Genomic DNA, 18,037 nt, shown 5'->3' on the forward strand with positions numbered 1-18,037 from the left:
AAGGCCAATCTCAGTTAAGTTTTGCCCCCTAGAACAAGCTAAAACCAGGCCAGTCACATACATGGGACACAGGACCACCTCTTATTCATTTGGCTGTGTTTATATGCAAATTTTATAGTAGCCTAATCCAGATTTATAAAGTCTCCTCGGATAGCTTGTAAGTAATCAATATCCACCCTGCTACTTTTATGTAATTACAGTGAAATGGAAAGGGAACAGTTTTTGGGGTCAGATAGAGCCGGGTTCGTAATTCTGGTTCTGACACTAGCCACACTACCTTGTTATTCTTTGTGCCTCAGTTTCCTCCATTTATAGAAAAGAAATAAGAATGCCTACATCTCATAATGTTGTGAGAAATAAAGGTACATAGTAGGCAATCAATACATGACCATTATTATTAATAGTTTCCTTTCAGAGTTACTGCATTTTCTATAAGGTCATGGAAGTGGACTCAAAAACCACTGATGAAGTGAGTAATCAATTCAATAAAACCCAAGAGTAAGGAGCTTCTAAGAGCTTGTAAAGCTCTGTCACCAATGGAACTGCCCCAAGGATCTAGATGTTGGGAGAGAATGCTCTTGCTCCAACCCCACCCGCTCCCTCCTGATGTCCCGAACATATGCCAACAACTTGAGTGACTACTGTTATATGAGAATGGGGCAAGGGAGCACGACCGAGGCACTCTGATAGGTCGAAGCCTTTTGGCATTTGCTTTGCTCTTCTTAGTGATGTGGATACTATATTTTAAATGCTGGGCTGGATTTTGGACCAGTTTGCTACAGTCACAAAGTCCCCATCGTATTTTGATAAGGACGCTACAAACCTCACACTACACAGATGATTGATAAAGTGAACTTTGCCCTCATTGATGGATTTGGCAAGAGAAGTAATCCTAAATGACCTGACAGAGGAAGTAGACCCAAGCTTAAGCACAGGCCAAGGTGTGGATGCACTTTGGGCCTCTTATGGGAGGCTTGCTTAGATGGAGAGTGGGTAAAATTCTCTCTGTTGCATTAGAATCATTGTGTTAAAACCCCTAAGGTATCTCACTTATTCACCACTTGCACAGAAATTCTGTATTGATTTTCAAGTCTGACCAATGTAACTCTTAACAACCCCAACATGACATAACTTATAACCCTCCTCTGAATTCTATCTAGCCTCTAAACATAAATATGGATTTTTAATAATTAATTCTTAATGTGACTATCCATTGTAGGAACCCACATCTAATATTAAAAGAGGAGATAAAGGAACCTTCTAAAATTGCCCTTGCAGCTTTGCACGTGCAACCAGGGGTGCTAAAGCATTTCCCCATCCAAATTGCGTTTAGTCATGCAGCTTCTGGGCAGACCTGGGTGCTGATTTTAACAAATGTGAACTCTTCTCTAGGAGCCACATAAACTACTCAGCTCACCCAGGGGAGGTGAATCAACTCTTCCGGGGTACCATTTCATAAATTGTTGCTGCAAAAATGCTAAGTCCATTTAGGCATAAAAGCCCTAGCCCATAAGGGACCAAAGTCATTTTGTTTTGGTTCTATGGCTGATACCAATTACAATCTGCCCACAAGCCTGAGGAAGACAGAAAGGAGAAATAGAACTGCAGGTGAGCCAAGATTCCAAATAACACTGAAAACCATCTTACCTGTCTTCCTGACGTTGGCCATCTTGGGAGCTACAGGTGAGGGTGGGATGTTTGAATGTGAGTGTATGTATATGAGGTTCATTGGGAAAGTGGTAGAAGCGGAGGGACAGGGCAGGAGGGAAAGGTGGGGTATAAAAGCAGGATATATTTTTTTGTGAGCAGGCAGGGGTTATGCTTTCCTTGGGGCATATGCAAATGTATGAATCAAATTAAAATGCAGGTAAGTCTAATCATTTTCTCAAACTGTACATTTCTAAACTAAATGGTACACAGGAAGAGAAAGTCCACCTTATATGGGTGCTGAGAGTTAAATACACATACATATTTTTATATTCGTTAAATGTTGACCCAAGTCATGGCAATAAATAATCTGAAAGCTTATTGTTGTATTCAGAAGAGGTAGCAGTTGAGTCTATATTTCTTCTTTACATTAGTTGTCACAAAGTAGTCAGATAGAAAGTGAATATTTATTTCTAGGAAATCACGTTGGTATTATAAAGAGTGAAAAAATGCCTTTAAGAGCTCTTGGAAATTCTCGCTGACCTCTAATGTTACACAGAGCTGCAGTGAATTGAGTAAATTCACTAGATTCTGAAATGCACAGACACCCTGTCTGCTTTTTTCTGAATCAGGAACATTTCCAATCTACTTCCTGTTCTATGTGAAGTGTTAGGCAACATTTTTATTGGAATAAAAAATTCCTTAGATGCTCTGTTGCAAATCTGTAAAACACTTATCAGCACAGCCCTTCTCTGGCAGCAAATGGTTGTACTGAACAAATAAAGCCTAAACTCATTCCATACATGCTCATGTGGTCAATATTCTCTCAATAACTTTTGAATTACATCAAATCACAGTTGTTACTCGAAGTAAAATTCCACTACATTGCATTTAGTTTCTCCTCATGTTTTCCTTTGAGTTCTCATATTTTCATATGTACTATGCACTCTTAAGGGAGTAAGTAGGAAAAATGCACTATGGAACTACTAAATTCTAGAAATTAAATTGCTCAGGTTAATAGTGCTTCTTTATTAGTGGAAAGTATGTTTCATGCCCAAAGAACACGACGTAGCATAAAATGAAGAGAAAGCTACTAAAAAGCTCAAGATAGTGATAGAGACATGCACTAAATGGCAACCCTTTCAAATGGCTTCATTTGAAACATTCAGAAAAGAACTAGACTTGCTCACGAAGCCAAAAAAAGAGATCAAAAGGCAGCAAAGAAACAGGGACCCTTTTCCACCTCTGGGAACTTGTATTGGGAGATACAAGATAGAGAGCCAGTCACACTACAGTATTTGTATGTGCTGGGAGAGTTTGAAAAGGATATAAAATTAATTTATAAAATACCTAAAGTATGGTCCTTCAGTGTTTTTATTCACATCTTCTACCCACTTAGCTACATTATAGTCTCTTTTGAACCATGGATTTAAATACCTGCAGAAAGCAATGGAAGGAACAAAGAAAGCAGAACAAGATAGAAATCTGAAAATACACAGCACAAGCTTAGCAAGGATGTTCTTCACCCTCCAAATGCAAGTGACTATGGCAAATAAACCAGGATAGATGTTGGGTGATTATGAGGCAGTCTGTAACAATCACATGAGAATAAACTCAGCTACAACAAGGCTCAAGGCATTCTAAAATGTGTTCCACATTTCAGGAAAGCCTTTCCAGTGGTTTCCCAAAGTGACTCAGAAGTTCTCTTTCAATCATAACACTATTGGCAGTTCCATTAACCCACCTCCAAAGTGGCATTTTCCAGGCCACCTCTCATTTGGTTCTTTGGTTTTCAAATGATAACGTAATGGTGCTTTCTGAGAATATTCAGATGGCTGCATTTCCAACCTGATGTTTGGGCATATAACACCCCAAGAACCCTTCAAAGAAAGACTTTACATGGCCTCTTTCTCCTGATACCAGATCCCAAGCTGGAATTAACAAGAACGGTGCTCCAAATGGCTCTATAAGGAGGAGAAAAGCACCCAGTCTTCTAATCCTGGAGACCCAACACGCATTAAGTATGGTCCAAATGCAGCTTGAAGCTGGGTTGAGTAATTATGGTGCAGCTGCAATGCTCCTTCCTCCTCTTGATACACTCCAGACTAAAGTATTTCCGTTTTCATTAGGAAACAGCACACAGAGGTTGCCTTCTGAGAGTCTGATCACCTTGTGAGTAACCATCAATGGATAGTAATGGTCTTAATTAGCATTTCCCTTATGGATCGGGCAAAGTCTCTGTCAGAATTACTGCACAAAGGAAAAATTTAAAAGCATTAAAATTGGGAGTGCAAGTTTTGTTTTTGTTTTGTTTTATTTTGTTTCAGAATTTTCTTTGACTTTTTACCCTGGGAGCCAACCCAAAGTACATCCCCTTAGAATTTGCCCATGTAAAATACAGTTTCAACAAATTTAGTCTTGAAAGAATTTGGAGGTTAAGTGAGTTTTCTCATTTAAAAAGTAACTTCTACAGACACTATAGACAATGAAGATCCAAGCTCTATAAAACTTTTAAAGTTATTTGGCAACAAACCAAGGGAAATTATAAAATACACTCTTCGTTTGTGGTTAAAGTTTGCTTCTTTCTTCCATATTTAGTTTTAGTTTGTAAATACATTTAAGTCAAGAAGACATTTCCACAGTTAGATAAACAAATCTGATTATTTTTCCATAGTCCTTTCCCTTGTTTTTAGCTATAACCAATGTATAGCAAAAAATAAGATCATGAAGTTCCCTCCTGGGAGAAGGATTGGGGTCTTTTCATGCTTATAAGACCATTTTTGCTAAGACAGGGTCCCCTGACTCAAGAACAACTCGCACTAGTTTGGCCTTTAACCACAATCATTGCCAACTTGTGCTTTTCACAGAGATAGCCAATTGAAAGTTGCATAAAGATTTCCACTGCGACTCTGAACAAAAATAATAAGTCAAAAAGCAAGTGCAGCCACAGATGAAGACTAGTGAACACTCTGGCCTGGGGAACCATAGAAAAAGCCCATGCAGCTGTTACAGGTGAAACACAGCCACACAGCAAACTGAATCACCCACAGGCGGTTGGCCACTTCCAGGAGGAGACATGAATTCCTTTCACTTTTTAGAAGCTCAACATTTTAGAAGCTCAAAGGACTGGTGTCATGGCTGTTCCATGAAACCTACAGCCAAATGGCTTGACTTGCATGTGATGGACCTTTTCCTCCGTCTCAGGGAGCGTTTCAGAAGGCTGTGGTCACTTTACTAGAGGTCACTGAAGAGAGCTCTCAATTGTTGTTCCTTCTGGGGATCTGCCCGTGAAAAGTGTCTTCACAGTGGGCTTCCTAATATCTCTAGGCTGTGATGGCTGAAGTGATGGAACTTTATCAAACAGCTATATACCTGCCTATGTGGCTTGACTTGGCTTGTAGCGCAACATGCAAAAAAAAAAAAAAAAAATGCATTAGACAGGGTAGGAGAGCTCTTTGTGTTCTCCAGGATGGAAAGGCAGAAGAAAATTGGCTGGTGCTGGCTGGACCAGGACCACCTCTAAGCAAACGCTGGGGGTCAGTCAGACATTAAATGACCCTGTTCTCAGCCACGGAAGGGACTTGGAGATTAAGTGACAGCCCAGAATGAAGGGGCAGGTGGAGACTGACCTGTGATCCAGACTCCCTGTCTGGGGGCTGTCAGAGCCCCCTGGGCTTATGCCTTGGGATGGGACTGTCTGGGCGAGGGAGTGCCCAGGCTCAGGTGCTTGGGGCTCCCTCCTGTAAAAACACAATATATAATACAAAGTCTAAGCCAAAACCTTTTTTACATCATGTACAACAATGAGGAAGATGCAAAAGCTTTGAGTGTGAAAACAATACATTAAACAAGGACATTTAATGTTGTTAATTAGCAGAATATGCATTTGTGGTGCATGTTTTGTGTCCCAATGTTTCATCATCCTGTGGGATGATGAGATACTAAAAGGAACGTTGAAATAATGGACCTAATAATATCTCTTAATCTAAAAAATAAAAAAGATGTTTGTCCATGGTCTTTCTGCTCCTCATAGAGTCATACAAATGACGTTATATCATAAACAAATGAGATTATTTAACAAACATGAAAAATATAAAAAAAAAACTGTTAATATAATTCTTGATATGCTATTAGAATTCCTTTTAAGAAAAAAAAAATATATATATATATAGTGCCTGTACAATAGGTATGTGAGAATGTGAGAACGGTGGTAAGCTTCACAGACTTGGCTCCGTTTAGGTAACATGAGTCATGTAACCCAAATATGAAAAGTTCTTAATAACTCTTCATAAAGATGATTCCACTATGATATCTTATTAACTATTATAACTTAATTATCTCACGGGTGAGATTTCTCAAGGACTATGTGTAGTATCACAATATTTATCACATGATATAAGTGGGAATTTATAGAAAATTAAAAAATAAGTGATTACTCTAGAAAATATTGTTATGGATTTTGCTAGACACCAAGTATTCTTCGGGTCCTAAACTCATAGCTTTAATATAATGTTAGATCTTTTTCCCTTCACTTAGGAGTTTTCAAAGCCTTGTTATAGGAAATACTGTTAGAATACTAAACAGTACACAAAGGAAGTTCTGAAGAACATTTGGCAGTTTTATCTATACTCTTGTAAGCAACTGAGATAAGCTAAGGAGCTCTTACCAGGTGACCTCATGCAAAACAAATCAAACAACATTCCAAGAAGAGTTTATCCACAATGAGTCCTAAAGCATCCACATGCTTTGGGAATTTATAAGATAAACTCTACCAGATTAGTTATTTATGATGGAGTTCTATGATGCCATTCTGGACCATGCAATGGTATTACTTGAACCTATCTATTGTTTCTATGGTAAAATATCCTCTAGTAAACTTTGACAAGTCACTTACAAGACAATACCATCAGCAGGAAGGTCCAAATTTCAGGGCAATGTTATTGTCCTGGACTGAAAAAGGCAGGTATATGATGGAGAAGCTAACATAAGTTTCTGACAAGCAGTTAACAAATACCTGCTATTCAGAATTTTTAAGAATTAAGGCATAAAGAAGCAATAGAGATCCTGGGAATAATAACTAGCACTGCAGTGAGATATCAGTAAAAAAAAAAAAAAAAAAAAAAAAAAAAATTTAGATAAAAATTTAGGGTCAAAAAAGTGTGATTAATTAAAACCAGGTGGCAAAGTCCAAAAGGATAGCAAGGGTGTGTTTTATTCCATGATGAGAGATAAAGGTTTAAGGAAGCTTGGTTTCGCTTGTACTTCATTAAGTGGAGAAACAAACAAACATGGGGTGTTCACCTCATTATATTATAAACTTAAATGTAACTTCAGACCCCATTCCCAGTTAAAAGAAAATGTGTGGCTATCATTCAAAATGGAGTGTTTCGCATTTAGTGACAATGATTCCGTTAAAGAGCAAGTTCAGGTAAATGCCCTTTTAAAAATGTCCTCAGAAGGAAAATCTAAAAGAGAAACTAACTCCATTAGTCTGAGAGAATGCTTAGATTACAGCCATGAGGCCCCCAGAGCGGTGGTTCCACACTGTGAGCAGGAGCATGCTCCAGTACGGTGGGGGTTCCCCCCGATGCTTCTAGGCTGTGAGAGTATTGGGGAGAGGAAGGGTGACCCCTCTGAAATGGCTGGACCCCCGGTGATGAGAAGAAAGGAATGTTATCAAAATTCCCTTCAAACGGAACCAAGACACCACAATGGCAGGTTACTGGAGGAAAAAGCCTGCGGGGAGGGTGAGACCCCACTATCAGTGATTATTGGTATGGGCACAGTTGCGGAGATGCCTACGTAAAAGAGAAAAGCCATGGTTAATTTTAAAACTGCAAAAAAAAAAAAAAATTAAAAAGACACAACCAAGACCTGAGGCATGGTTTATAGTTCTTTGACGATCCAGTTAATTAACTTTTCACTAAACTGCACGGGACCTCAGAAATGCCTTTTTCCATTAGAGGTTCAGACTTACTCAGTTGAATTAGACCGAGGTCTAAATCTTTTGCCTCTGATTTTCTTTCTGTTGCCTCCCAGGTTACCTGAAAAAGATGGTTTATAGCTAGATTTGAATATAAATAAATAATCGCCATATATTTAACAACATGGTATTTCAAGTGGATGTAATTCACAACCCAGAACACAGGGCTTTATAGCTCTGTACGGCCTTCTCACTGTGTCTAGCACACTGGTGCTATCAAATCCCATCATTCCCCATCCAAGAAAAAAGAATTGGCTCATAATAAGTGCCCTCTTCTCTGTTGGGAGAAGAAGAGCTAAAGAGCTTACAGAGAAGAACAAGTGCTTAGAACCAGGGACCATAAAATATAGAACTTGGGTTCTGTGAACAGTTGGATTCAGAATGCCACCTTATACCTTGCCAGGAGTTACTTCGAGGTCTCCCATTTTCACAAATGTCTGAAATATGTTTTGTGTCTGGGATCCTTTCACTCCAAGAATGAGAGAGTCCATTAGACCTGAAATTGAAAATGTATATATATTGTTCAAAAATATAATCAAATGAATGTTTCGAAATCAGTAAGCAAAATTTCTAAGCATTGCTGTGTGTTAAATAAATCAAGAAAGAAAAAAATCTGAAATGAAAGAATGAAGAGAACATGAAAGTCTTCGTGAAGAAGGCAGAATTACGCAACATTCAATTTAAGAAAAGTCAAATACAGTGGCACCCCATTACAATAGTTAAAATTGAAAAGTATCATGATCCAGCACAAGCCAATTACATTCCCCGAAACACAACTTCTTATAGCAAATTCACTACATACTTCAGGTATATAACCCAAGCAGTAGAGTTATAATGGGGTCCCACCATAGATGTTTCTTAATTGTAAAGCAATGGTTTCCATTCAAATATTATGAGAACACAGACTTCTGAGAGGTTTCATTAAGATTTCCTCTATTGAAACTTGCAAACCTTTATCAGAATAATATTAAGGTTTTCTTAAACAATAAAATTATTTTCTGAGAATAGGCATTTTTCCCACAAATAAGTCTTCCCCAAATGTAGTACTGTTAGTTAACTGTCCAATAACTGAACTGTATGATGTTTATCATGGAAGTGTCACTCACAAAGCCCATGTACCATTAAGCCCTCTGCTATTTGTGTCCTGCCATCTTACAGTGAATTGTCTACAAGAAGTGAAATTTACATACCTACCTTGTACCACATAAGAAAAGTATTTTAACAACTATATAAACTTAGGAGTCACATAATTTGATACCATTTTTAACTGCTTAAAAGTCATAACTCATTGAGATCTTGCTAAAATCTGGATATTATTCAAATCAATATTTTAAGCTCTTCTTGAGGTATTTTAAAAAATAGCACTATGCTTAACATCTTTTCCATGTATCATCCCAGTTAACTGCTAATAATGACGGTTTTAAAAGGAAACTTCTACTGATGAATGAAACTAAATGAAACTCAGCATAATTATATATTAATTTAATATATATATAAAAACTTTTTGAACATCCTTTGCTAAATACAGAATGATTCCTATTTTGTACAAAAGGACAACAGAAATTTTCCTGGAATCCACTGATTTCTCCACTTCTTTACCATGATATTTAATTTAAAATTATTTGACCAAGAAAATATTTATATGCTGAAAGAATTTAAGTAAATTTTATTCTCTTGGCCAAAAAGCCCCCAATAAATCAAAAAACTAAAATTTTTGAAACAGTCTTCCTTTGAATTGTACTCCTTATGCAAAAACTAATAATTTTACTTTTGCTTTAAGCTATGTTATCTGAGTAAAAACACTCCTTCATGCTTGAGACACTTACATAAAAGCAGAGTTCACAGATCTCACTAATTCCTTCTATTATCCTTCCTGATTATTTATAGAGTGAGATCCACTATAGAATTTTTACAGATAATTCACTCTGTTTAGAACTCCAGAAAAAAAATCATGTTTCTTCTCAATAAACTAGCAATTTTCCTTTTAATCTACAAAGTACTTACTGTGCCCAAAGTAATGCACGGGGCTATCAAATCTATTTTTTCTATACATTACCCCTTCCCAACAATTTTAAAGAAACTGTTCCATAGGAATATTTTAACTTCCTTCAATGTGAATGTAGGTCTCATTTCCTAAACCATTCCAACTATTTATATCTTCTATCAGTTTATTTCGTCAAGCAGGTATAAAGCATGCAGATTTTAAATGGTCTTATACACCTTAAGATCCTGGGGCAACACTACAGCATCAAAGTTTAAGACATAAATATATTAACCCCACCGATACTATTATAAGATTCACAAACATTATATATACTTAAATTAATTTGGCAATCAAACTCTAAGTAACAAAGTCTAGAAATAATCATTCCAGGAATAAAAGGCAAAATCATAATATTCAAATATGATTCACAGAGAAGCGATCTTTTTTCACAGCAAGCTTAGCTTTGATATATTTAAAATTAAAAAATAGTCAACGCAGCATTCATATTAAAAAATTTATTTTAACAAATGCTTTTATTGAAGCATGACAGTAACCTTTTTCTTTGACTACCAAACATGACATAAAGCTCACCATTTAAAAAATATTAAAATACTATATATAGTTTCTTAAGCCATATAAGAGCAAGACTGAAAAACCCTAGGGTTTCTGTATATATTTAAAGTTATTATTTGTTTAGTTTTATTTTGTTTGGATTTCTGGCCTGATTTGCTAAACAAGTGGTTCTGAGCATATGGCATTTTGAAGCAGAGTAATCAAAGAATAAAGGATACCATTTTTTAACATTCAAGAAAGAAGGAAGAAGTAATCAAACCTGCTGCAAAATAATGAAATGTTCTGACTAATGGAATAATGTGTGATGGAACAGGTAGAAATCTGAAAATGCGACAGAAAAGCAGACCTCTTCTTAGAACTAGATGCTGAGTTTGTGCTGACTCCAGGAGGAATGTCGCTATAAAAAGAGTCACCATCTCCAGGCTTTTTTACATAATCTCCCTGGGGTAACTGTCTAAGGCATAATAAACATTTCAGAGTCAGAAAACAAGACACACACATGAACACAGACATATACAAATATTATCTTAGGAAAAAAGAGGTAGGGATAATGATCTACATGAATCAAACCTATAACAACACATAAGATTATTAATAAATGTGACAAGTTAAATTCATTCTAACTGTAGATCAGAAATGCAATCACTGAAGTCTATTCAGTCTAGATGGATAAAACCTTGCTTCAAGGGAAAAATATAGTCAATGAGGTTCTTCATTGTAACTTCTTTATACTTGGAGATGTTAACTACAGTTTTGTCTTAAAAAAAAAAAAAAATAGTGCCAAAGAAGATATACTGGGGCAGACAGTCCTTGCCCAGAAAAGGCATAGTTTTTTTCACCATGGTGAATAAACTATTCATGATTTCTAAACATTCTATAATGTAACTTTGGCCTTAAAATAACTGACCAATTTCTAAGCTATGTTCTATAATTTAGTCCAAATAAATTCTTATCAGAGTTCTTTGCTCAATTTGGAACCTCAATGTTCATTTAACAGAAATATGAAGAAACTGAAAAAGATTCGAAGGTGAGTCAAAAATATATAATTCTCTAACTGCATAGTAGAATATGTAAAGGAAGATAATTTAGCAAAAGGAAGGAAGAGTTAAAAAAAATAACCAAATTCTTGTTGAGACTCTAGAAGGATATTTATAGGTAGTTTGGTGGGTGACCTTGGTTCTCTATCTCCACTGTAGAGGGGTTCAACAAGGGAAAATTTATTTAATGTGCCCTATTACTGACTTCACTCACTCTGATTTTGAATTAACTAAAATTGGAACCGATTTTTATTACTTCTCTTAAAGAATAGGGTAGAAAACTTTAGATCAAACCACCTAGTCAGCTCTCCTTCCTCAGTAGCTAATCTGGTCATTTGCCAATACGTGGCCCCCACGCAGACAATTGAATCTCAAATTTGATTCAGTCTCATTCAGTACTATGGTCGGAGGTGCCATAAACTAGTGTTGGATGGAGAATTTTAAACAGAGCTGTACTTAAATAGATACACATTTGCTAACTCCTTTTCCCATCTGGTTTTTCTTTCGTTACCATGCTAGTCATGGTTACTTGCTGACACTAAAGTCTATCCCAAAAATGCCACTTTCAAATGTTTGTTTCCTTATATAGTTTACCATACTGTTTTAAATGTTCAAAACATTTGGCCATTCATTCTTCTAAATGACCAAATACCCTTTCTCATATTATTTCAATCCTATATATTCACATCTCTACACAAATCTAAAGATTTTTCAACTGATATAAAGCACATATATTAATTTGTATGATTAAATCTACTCTTCCCCTTTAAAGAAAGCTGAATTTCTCATTAGATTTGTATGTTGATACATATTCCTTCAAAATATTTTTAATTCTTAAGTGACTTCAGCTCATAATTTTAATCTTTCTTTTTCCTGGTACATTACAAAAAACATTAATTCTATAGAAAAAAATAAAACAATTCCCCCATATTTATAATGTTAATAAAACAGGACAAATGATCTTTTTATGCAAGAGAGCTTTAATCTCTGCAATCATTATTTTCTGGCTTGCCTATCAATTAGTCTATCAATGCTTGAAAAATGTTCTCAGTAAAATCAGAGTTGTCTATGTTGCCTCAAGGAGGTAACTTCTGTTTTGTATCAAACTCATATTTATAAAAGAATGCCAGAGGATATCCCATCAACATCACATTTCCAACAATAATCTTTATGGTAACAAATCATTTTTGTCACTATTACTTTTAATGAAAGCTTTCTGAGCTGATGAGAAGTGCCTTGCTAAATTTAAATTAAAGATAAGTTCCAACTACGCTTGACTTTTCCCACTAATCAGTTCCCCCAAATTACCTTCTTCTTACGTGGTTCTGGCATTCAGGCATTCACCAAGGCCTCACTTAGCTGACAGCGCAGGCTTATATGGACCACCTCTCACAATAGACAACACTCAGTATTTTTTCGCAACTGAGCATGTTTACCACTTCTTCAACTTCATTGCTCTGTAATATGTTGTCATCTTTTACGTGTGTGCAAACATCTTAAAGGCTATACATATCATAAACTGTAGGCTTCAGTGAGAGGCTTGGAAGGGAGTTTAAGGTCAACGACTTTCTGGGACACAGCCCTGTTTTTAACATGCCAGGAAGATTTGATTCTCACCTAGATTGTGAAGTCTCCAAAATACAGAAACTTCTCTGCATTCTCTTTAAAATTCTACAAAGAATACACTGTAACTTTCTGCACATTGTAAATGCAAAATCTTAATGATTATTCGCTTTGTTAAAGATCTCAAGAATATTTAACATCTTTCACCAACCAGAAATTTACCCTTTTTTCAATATTACATATTAGAACAAACCTATTTCTTCTTGTTTAACCTTTAGTGGAGATAGACAATATCAGGTCCCCATGATTGAAAAATAACATTTCATCATTTGTTATAAAAAATCATAAATGACCAAGTAAACGATCTCTTTAAAAGCTGAATTTTAAAGCTGAATTTAATTTTCTAGTCTTTATGGCTTTCTTCTTCAACTTTGCTGATTCCATCGAATTCTGGAATCTAGAAGTGACTATGACTACCACATGAGGTGTCCTGACCTGTGCTAAGTTTTATAATGGGAAAATTACCTCATATTTCCCATATTACATGTAAATATCTTAGACATGTACATGAATTTTTAAATAATGACCAAAATTTATTTAATTAAATTCTTCTTTCTCAAAAAGGATCCCTGTTATGAGAGAAGTATGATCTTTCCTACAAGGGTCCAATGAATCGCAATGTGTAACAATAATCTTTGCACATATTCAAAATGAGAATATAATGAAAAAAATTAAGTCTTAACCTTAATGCTGAAAGAGGTATTTCTCCAGTGCCTTGTAAGTATCTGGACTGTCTATAATTGAAATTGTTACTTTACTTTTTAAGGAAATATTGTGTAATGTGTACCAAGTCGCACTGACAGATGTATGACTATCACTGAAATAATATAAAAACAAACTAAAGAAAGTTTGAAAAAAAAGAAGGAGGGAGGTTCACAAGAGAAAATAAAGTGGTTAAAACAGGTGAGAGAGAAAAGAAATGGGGAAGAGGATTTCTGCTTAAGGTATAGATCAGTAAGATATGATCTGTTTATTCTATTTCACATTGATCATAATAATGTGTGTTCATTTCAGATAAAGGAAGAGAATATTTCAGCTGAATATAGGTGTTTTATAAATGCAAGTTCAATTAACGTTTTCTTATTCTATTATTTGCAAACCTGCTTGAAAACTAAAATTCGAATTTATAATTCTTGTTATAAAGTATACAGCTGCCAAGTCCAAAAGCAATTATGCTAAAATATAAACAATGGCATCAACTGAAAATATTATGGAGATCTTCTTTCCTGGATATTTTAAAGAAAAAGATCAACAGCCATCCTAACTACATGATGTATAAGAATTATCCATGGCTCCTCAGTCCCATGGTCCTACCCTTCACAATATGACACTGGCAGACGGACGTAAAGTGCTATCACTCATATATGAGGTTCTGCCTCCACCTGCCCCAGGATGAGGCTTTTATTTTTCATTAAGCAATTTGTAAACAAAAAGAAAAAAATGGGTTTGTTCCTTATCTTTTCGTCAGACCTGCAATTAAGCCTATCACCCATTCCTTCATATAATGAAAACCCTGAGGACACGTTTTCCAGAGGAAAAGTTGACAAGGTTATCAGGTTCTTTCACAGAATCACTTGCCTGACCTCTCCAATAATTTGAAAGTTATGTCCAATTTGGCATTTCTGAGCCGTTACATTATTAATATGGATCTGATAACTGGCTACCTATTTAATATGGTCTTACATTTAGTGTCAAAGCCAACCTTTATGTTCATCAACTCTTTCGCTAGCTCAACCAGTACGTGTGGGCCCTGCTTATGTCAATGAATGCTGCCTTCCTTTTTGAGAACAACCATCTCCACCTTTCATGTAAAGATCAGAGAAACACAAAGTCTTCAGAGACTACATACTGATCGCTTCTTTTACAATAATGCTTTCCAGATTATGAAGTTTATCTGATTTTAGAGTTGAGGAAAGTTTAAATGATTTCCCAAGACCACATCTGAGCAAAGGGATTTCTGATTCCTTGTCGCTTGGTTCTCCCATTATGGAACCTCAAAGAAAAACCTAATTTAAAGGCAAGGACAACTCAAAATTCTTATTTCTGCTTTCTGGCATTCTTTGAAACTGGGCACATCTTTATTTGAATATCTGCAGATATTTTTACAAAATTGTAAATTTCTTAATGCATGCTTTGGTCTGTTAGCCTTACCATCTTCTCTATAAACACTAACACATATTCTCAAAAAGGAAAATCCTTTTTTATACATTCACAACTTCTTGATCTAAAGTCCATTCTTTGTTTCTTCTCCTTTGTGAGAATTATTGTACGGACCTAAGATTTATTAGCTATGGACAAGGACAAAAATAAATACAGGTTGTGTTAAAATAAATCAAAATATATAAAATAAATGTTTGCTGAAGATGTAGCAACTCTCAAAATATGAACTAAATTCCAAAAGAGTAGTCAGATTGATGAAATGATTCAGTAATACTAGGAGGCAAGAAATTATATCAGGTACATATAGGAGAGTCTTAATGTAAAATTTTTCTTACCTAAACCTATCCATACATTGAATTAGAATAGGAAATTGGTACAGTTTTACATAGCAGTCATTTTTTTGTAGTCTAGACAATTCCCTTATTCTGGATAGCATCCCTGGTGAGAACATGTCTTAGAGTACTGTTTTAGTTTTGCTTATGTTACCTATTTGTGATATTTTACTTTCTTTTTTATATAGTCAGCAATATTAAATTACATTATAGCCTTAGCTCCTATGGAAATGGAGCTGAATCATCAATGTTTATCTTACTAGCCTAATTCTACTTTTCACTCAAGAAAGCCACCAAACTTAGATTTCCGAAATGACTGATCGGCTTCTACCCAACAGAAAACTTAAAAGGCTCCAACTCTTCTCCAGTGTTTTAAGATACAAGAGTTCAAATCATGGCACAAAAAAATCTAGTCGTTTTAAATTTCAATTAATTTTGCCTCAGTTTTAGTTGTTCCATTAATGAGTTAGTTATTCCAGGGCAAGGTCAATATTTTCTAATATCTATGTTAACTGACCAGGATCTCAGGTGGTACCCTGTGAGCATCACTTATTTACAGAGATTCTGTAGACACTTATGACCAAAGCCTTATTGGAATTTTATATTACAATGTGGAAGGGAAGAGAAAAGTTTACAATTTTAATTTGTGAAAAATTGAAAGCTGTAGTTGGGGCTTGAAAAAGTCTCACCAGGTTTATTACATCTTATTCCTAATCTGCCACAGGCATTTAATAAAACAGTAGGAAAAGTTAAATAAGTAGGAATCTGCAAAGATATCTCGAGTACAAAACTATATGATGTACAAGACCTGGTCTGAATTATCAATTTCTAGGATATTTAAAATTTTTTTGTATCAATAGCTAATATCATTAGTAATTTTGTGAATGTGAAAAGTAAAGGGTGTACCTCAATACGGGCTAATTTAGATTTATTTAAAAATAGGCAATTTTTACAGAACTACATAAATGAGTTGTATCCCTTTTGACACTGTTGCTTACACATAGATTTTAAGGCTATGATGAAAGGGGTGCCTCACTTTATGGGCTTTTTGTTTAAAAAAAAAGTATAGTAAACAATCAAAGATTCCAACTATGCAAATTATTTCTTTAACTACCTGTGCAATTACCTAATCGGTAAAAAAATATTTCCTTATGCAGAGATTAAACAGGCTCATCAAGTGCCAGGACGTTCTCTTGACCTGTGCCCATAAAATTTTATCACTTACAAATGAAAGTTACTGACATGACAACAGTAACAAATAAAAAATAAATCCCCTCAGAAAGTATTAGGCAATAAGAGTGTTATAAACATGAAGGGAAGCTAACTAATGTAAACAAAGGTGACACCTCAACAGAGGAAGTTTGTTTTAGATGGAAAAAAATTAATTTCCAAATATAGTACCATAAAAGTAACACAAATAAGAACTTTTATTAATTGTAGTATTGTTGGATGAAAGAACCATTAAAATTAAATAATGATAGATATGTTTTAAATTAATAAATTCCACAGCACCACTATTAAAATGATCATTTTGAGGTCATAAAAAAAATTAAGATTAGTTTATAATCGCTACAGCATAAAAACAAAGTAAACTTGATTTATAATTGCATGTATAAATTCCAAAGATGCTAATAAGATTTAAACCTTTCAGTTACATGTTCAGATTATTCTCATCACATACCTCTGTTCTCGATAGTTTCTTTTCATGGATAAGATGAGAGGGGGGAAGAAAAAGAATTAGTTACCTATGAAAGTATATTAAGAAAGCACTATATATAAAAGCACTAGGATTTATTGAAAGGTCTCCACTAGAGGGTTCTGAATTGCAGAATTAAAATGGGGAATACAAATAGTCACACAAACACAAATTTTACTTATCTTTAGGAGAAGTGACACCAAAGGGTTAATGACAATATTTTCAAATATTTCTAAAGCATAAAAAATTCCATTATTAAAGAGTAACTTTTCTCAATATCAATTATATCATATTAAATATTTAACAATGTTCTAAAGCCAACCCTATTTCGAATACAGGTTTTCAGATATGTATATTGATTTAAATAATAAATTTAAGTAATCAAGTTACTTATATAAATTACCTGTGTTTTCATAAAAATAAAAATCATAATTTATTCCTTTTTAGTTATAGTATATATCTTAATCTAAAGCTTTTCCTAAGAATTTAAAATAGAAGAACATAAATGAACACTAGAACATTTTATTTCGTCATTTATGATAAATTAGAGTGAGTTAATTCACAGCTATTATGGACCTCCTAAGTTATTACTATTTACAAGCTTAACGTTTTGAACTCAAAGTTTGGTCTCTGTTTTTTATTGGGCCATATACTAAAATAAAATTACATGAGTTTTAAAATAAACCAATCTTAAAAATGTTTCTAGAGGGTATGGTAGTGAGGCACCAATGACTTTTATGTATAACTCAAAAGAGTTCATTTTTAACTTTCTAAATTAAATTTAAAAAAATGTTAATATTTTGAAGATATGTTAGAAAGGCCAAGCAACTGAGTAGTGGGCTCCTTCCTCCAAGATCAAAATCAAGTTCCACACGAATCTGTAGCATCTTTATCTATCTATTCTGAGCACCCAATAAGTATCTTGTTTAATAACAAGCTCATGAGGGTAAATGTGCTAATTAGTTACTCATTATTTTTCATTCCTGAAACCATCAGATGGAG

General features: G+C 34.8%; 1 protein-coding gene across 1 annotated transcript in view; it reads right to left on the reverse strand.

Annotated features, from left to right (window-relative positions):
- The window catches only part of ADAM22 (ADAM metallopeptidase domain 22), a 236,308-nt gene that overhangs the window by 11,721 nt on the left and 206,550 nt on the right, over positions 1 to 18,037 (reverse strand). Inside the window, exons 24-28 of the mRNA XM_023532581.1 lie at positions 17,021 to 17,038; positions 10,447 to 10,641; positions 8,026 to 8,126; positions 7,625 to 7,691; positions 2,998 to 3,084 (exon numbers count right to left, since the gene is read on the reverse strand). Of these exons, the coding sequence (XP_023388349.1) occupies positions 2,998 to 3,084; positions 7,625 to 7,691; positions 8,026 to 8,126; positions 10,447 to 10,641; positions 17,021 to 17,038 (468 nt within the window). The remainder of the gene's footprint in view (positions 1 to 2,997; positions 3,085 to 7,624; positions 7,692 to 8,025; positions 8,127 to 10,446; positions 10,642 to 17,020; positions 17,039 to 18,037) is intronic.

Source organism: Pteropus vampyrus, unplaced genomic scaffold, assembly GCF_000151845.1.
Source record: "Pteropus vampyrus isolate Shadow unplaced genomic scaffold, Pvam_2.0 Scaffold4, whole genome shotgun sequence".
Classification (NCBI taxonomy): Eukaryota; Metazoa; Chordata; class Mammalia; order Chiroptera; family Pteropodidae; genus Pteropus; species Pteropus vampyrus.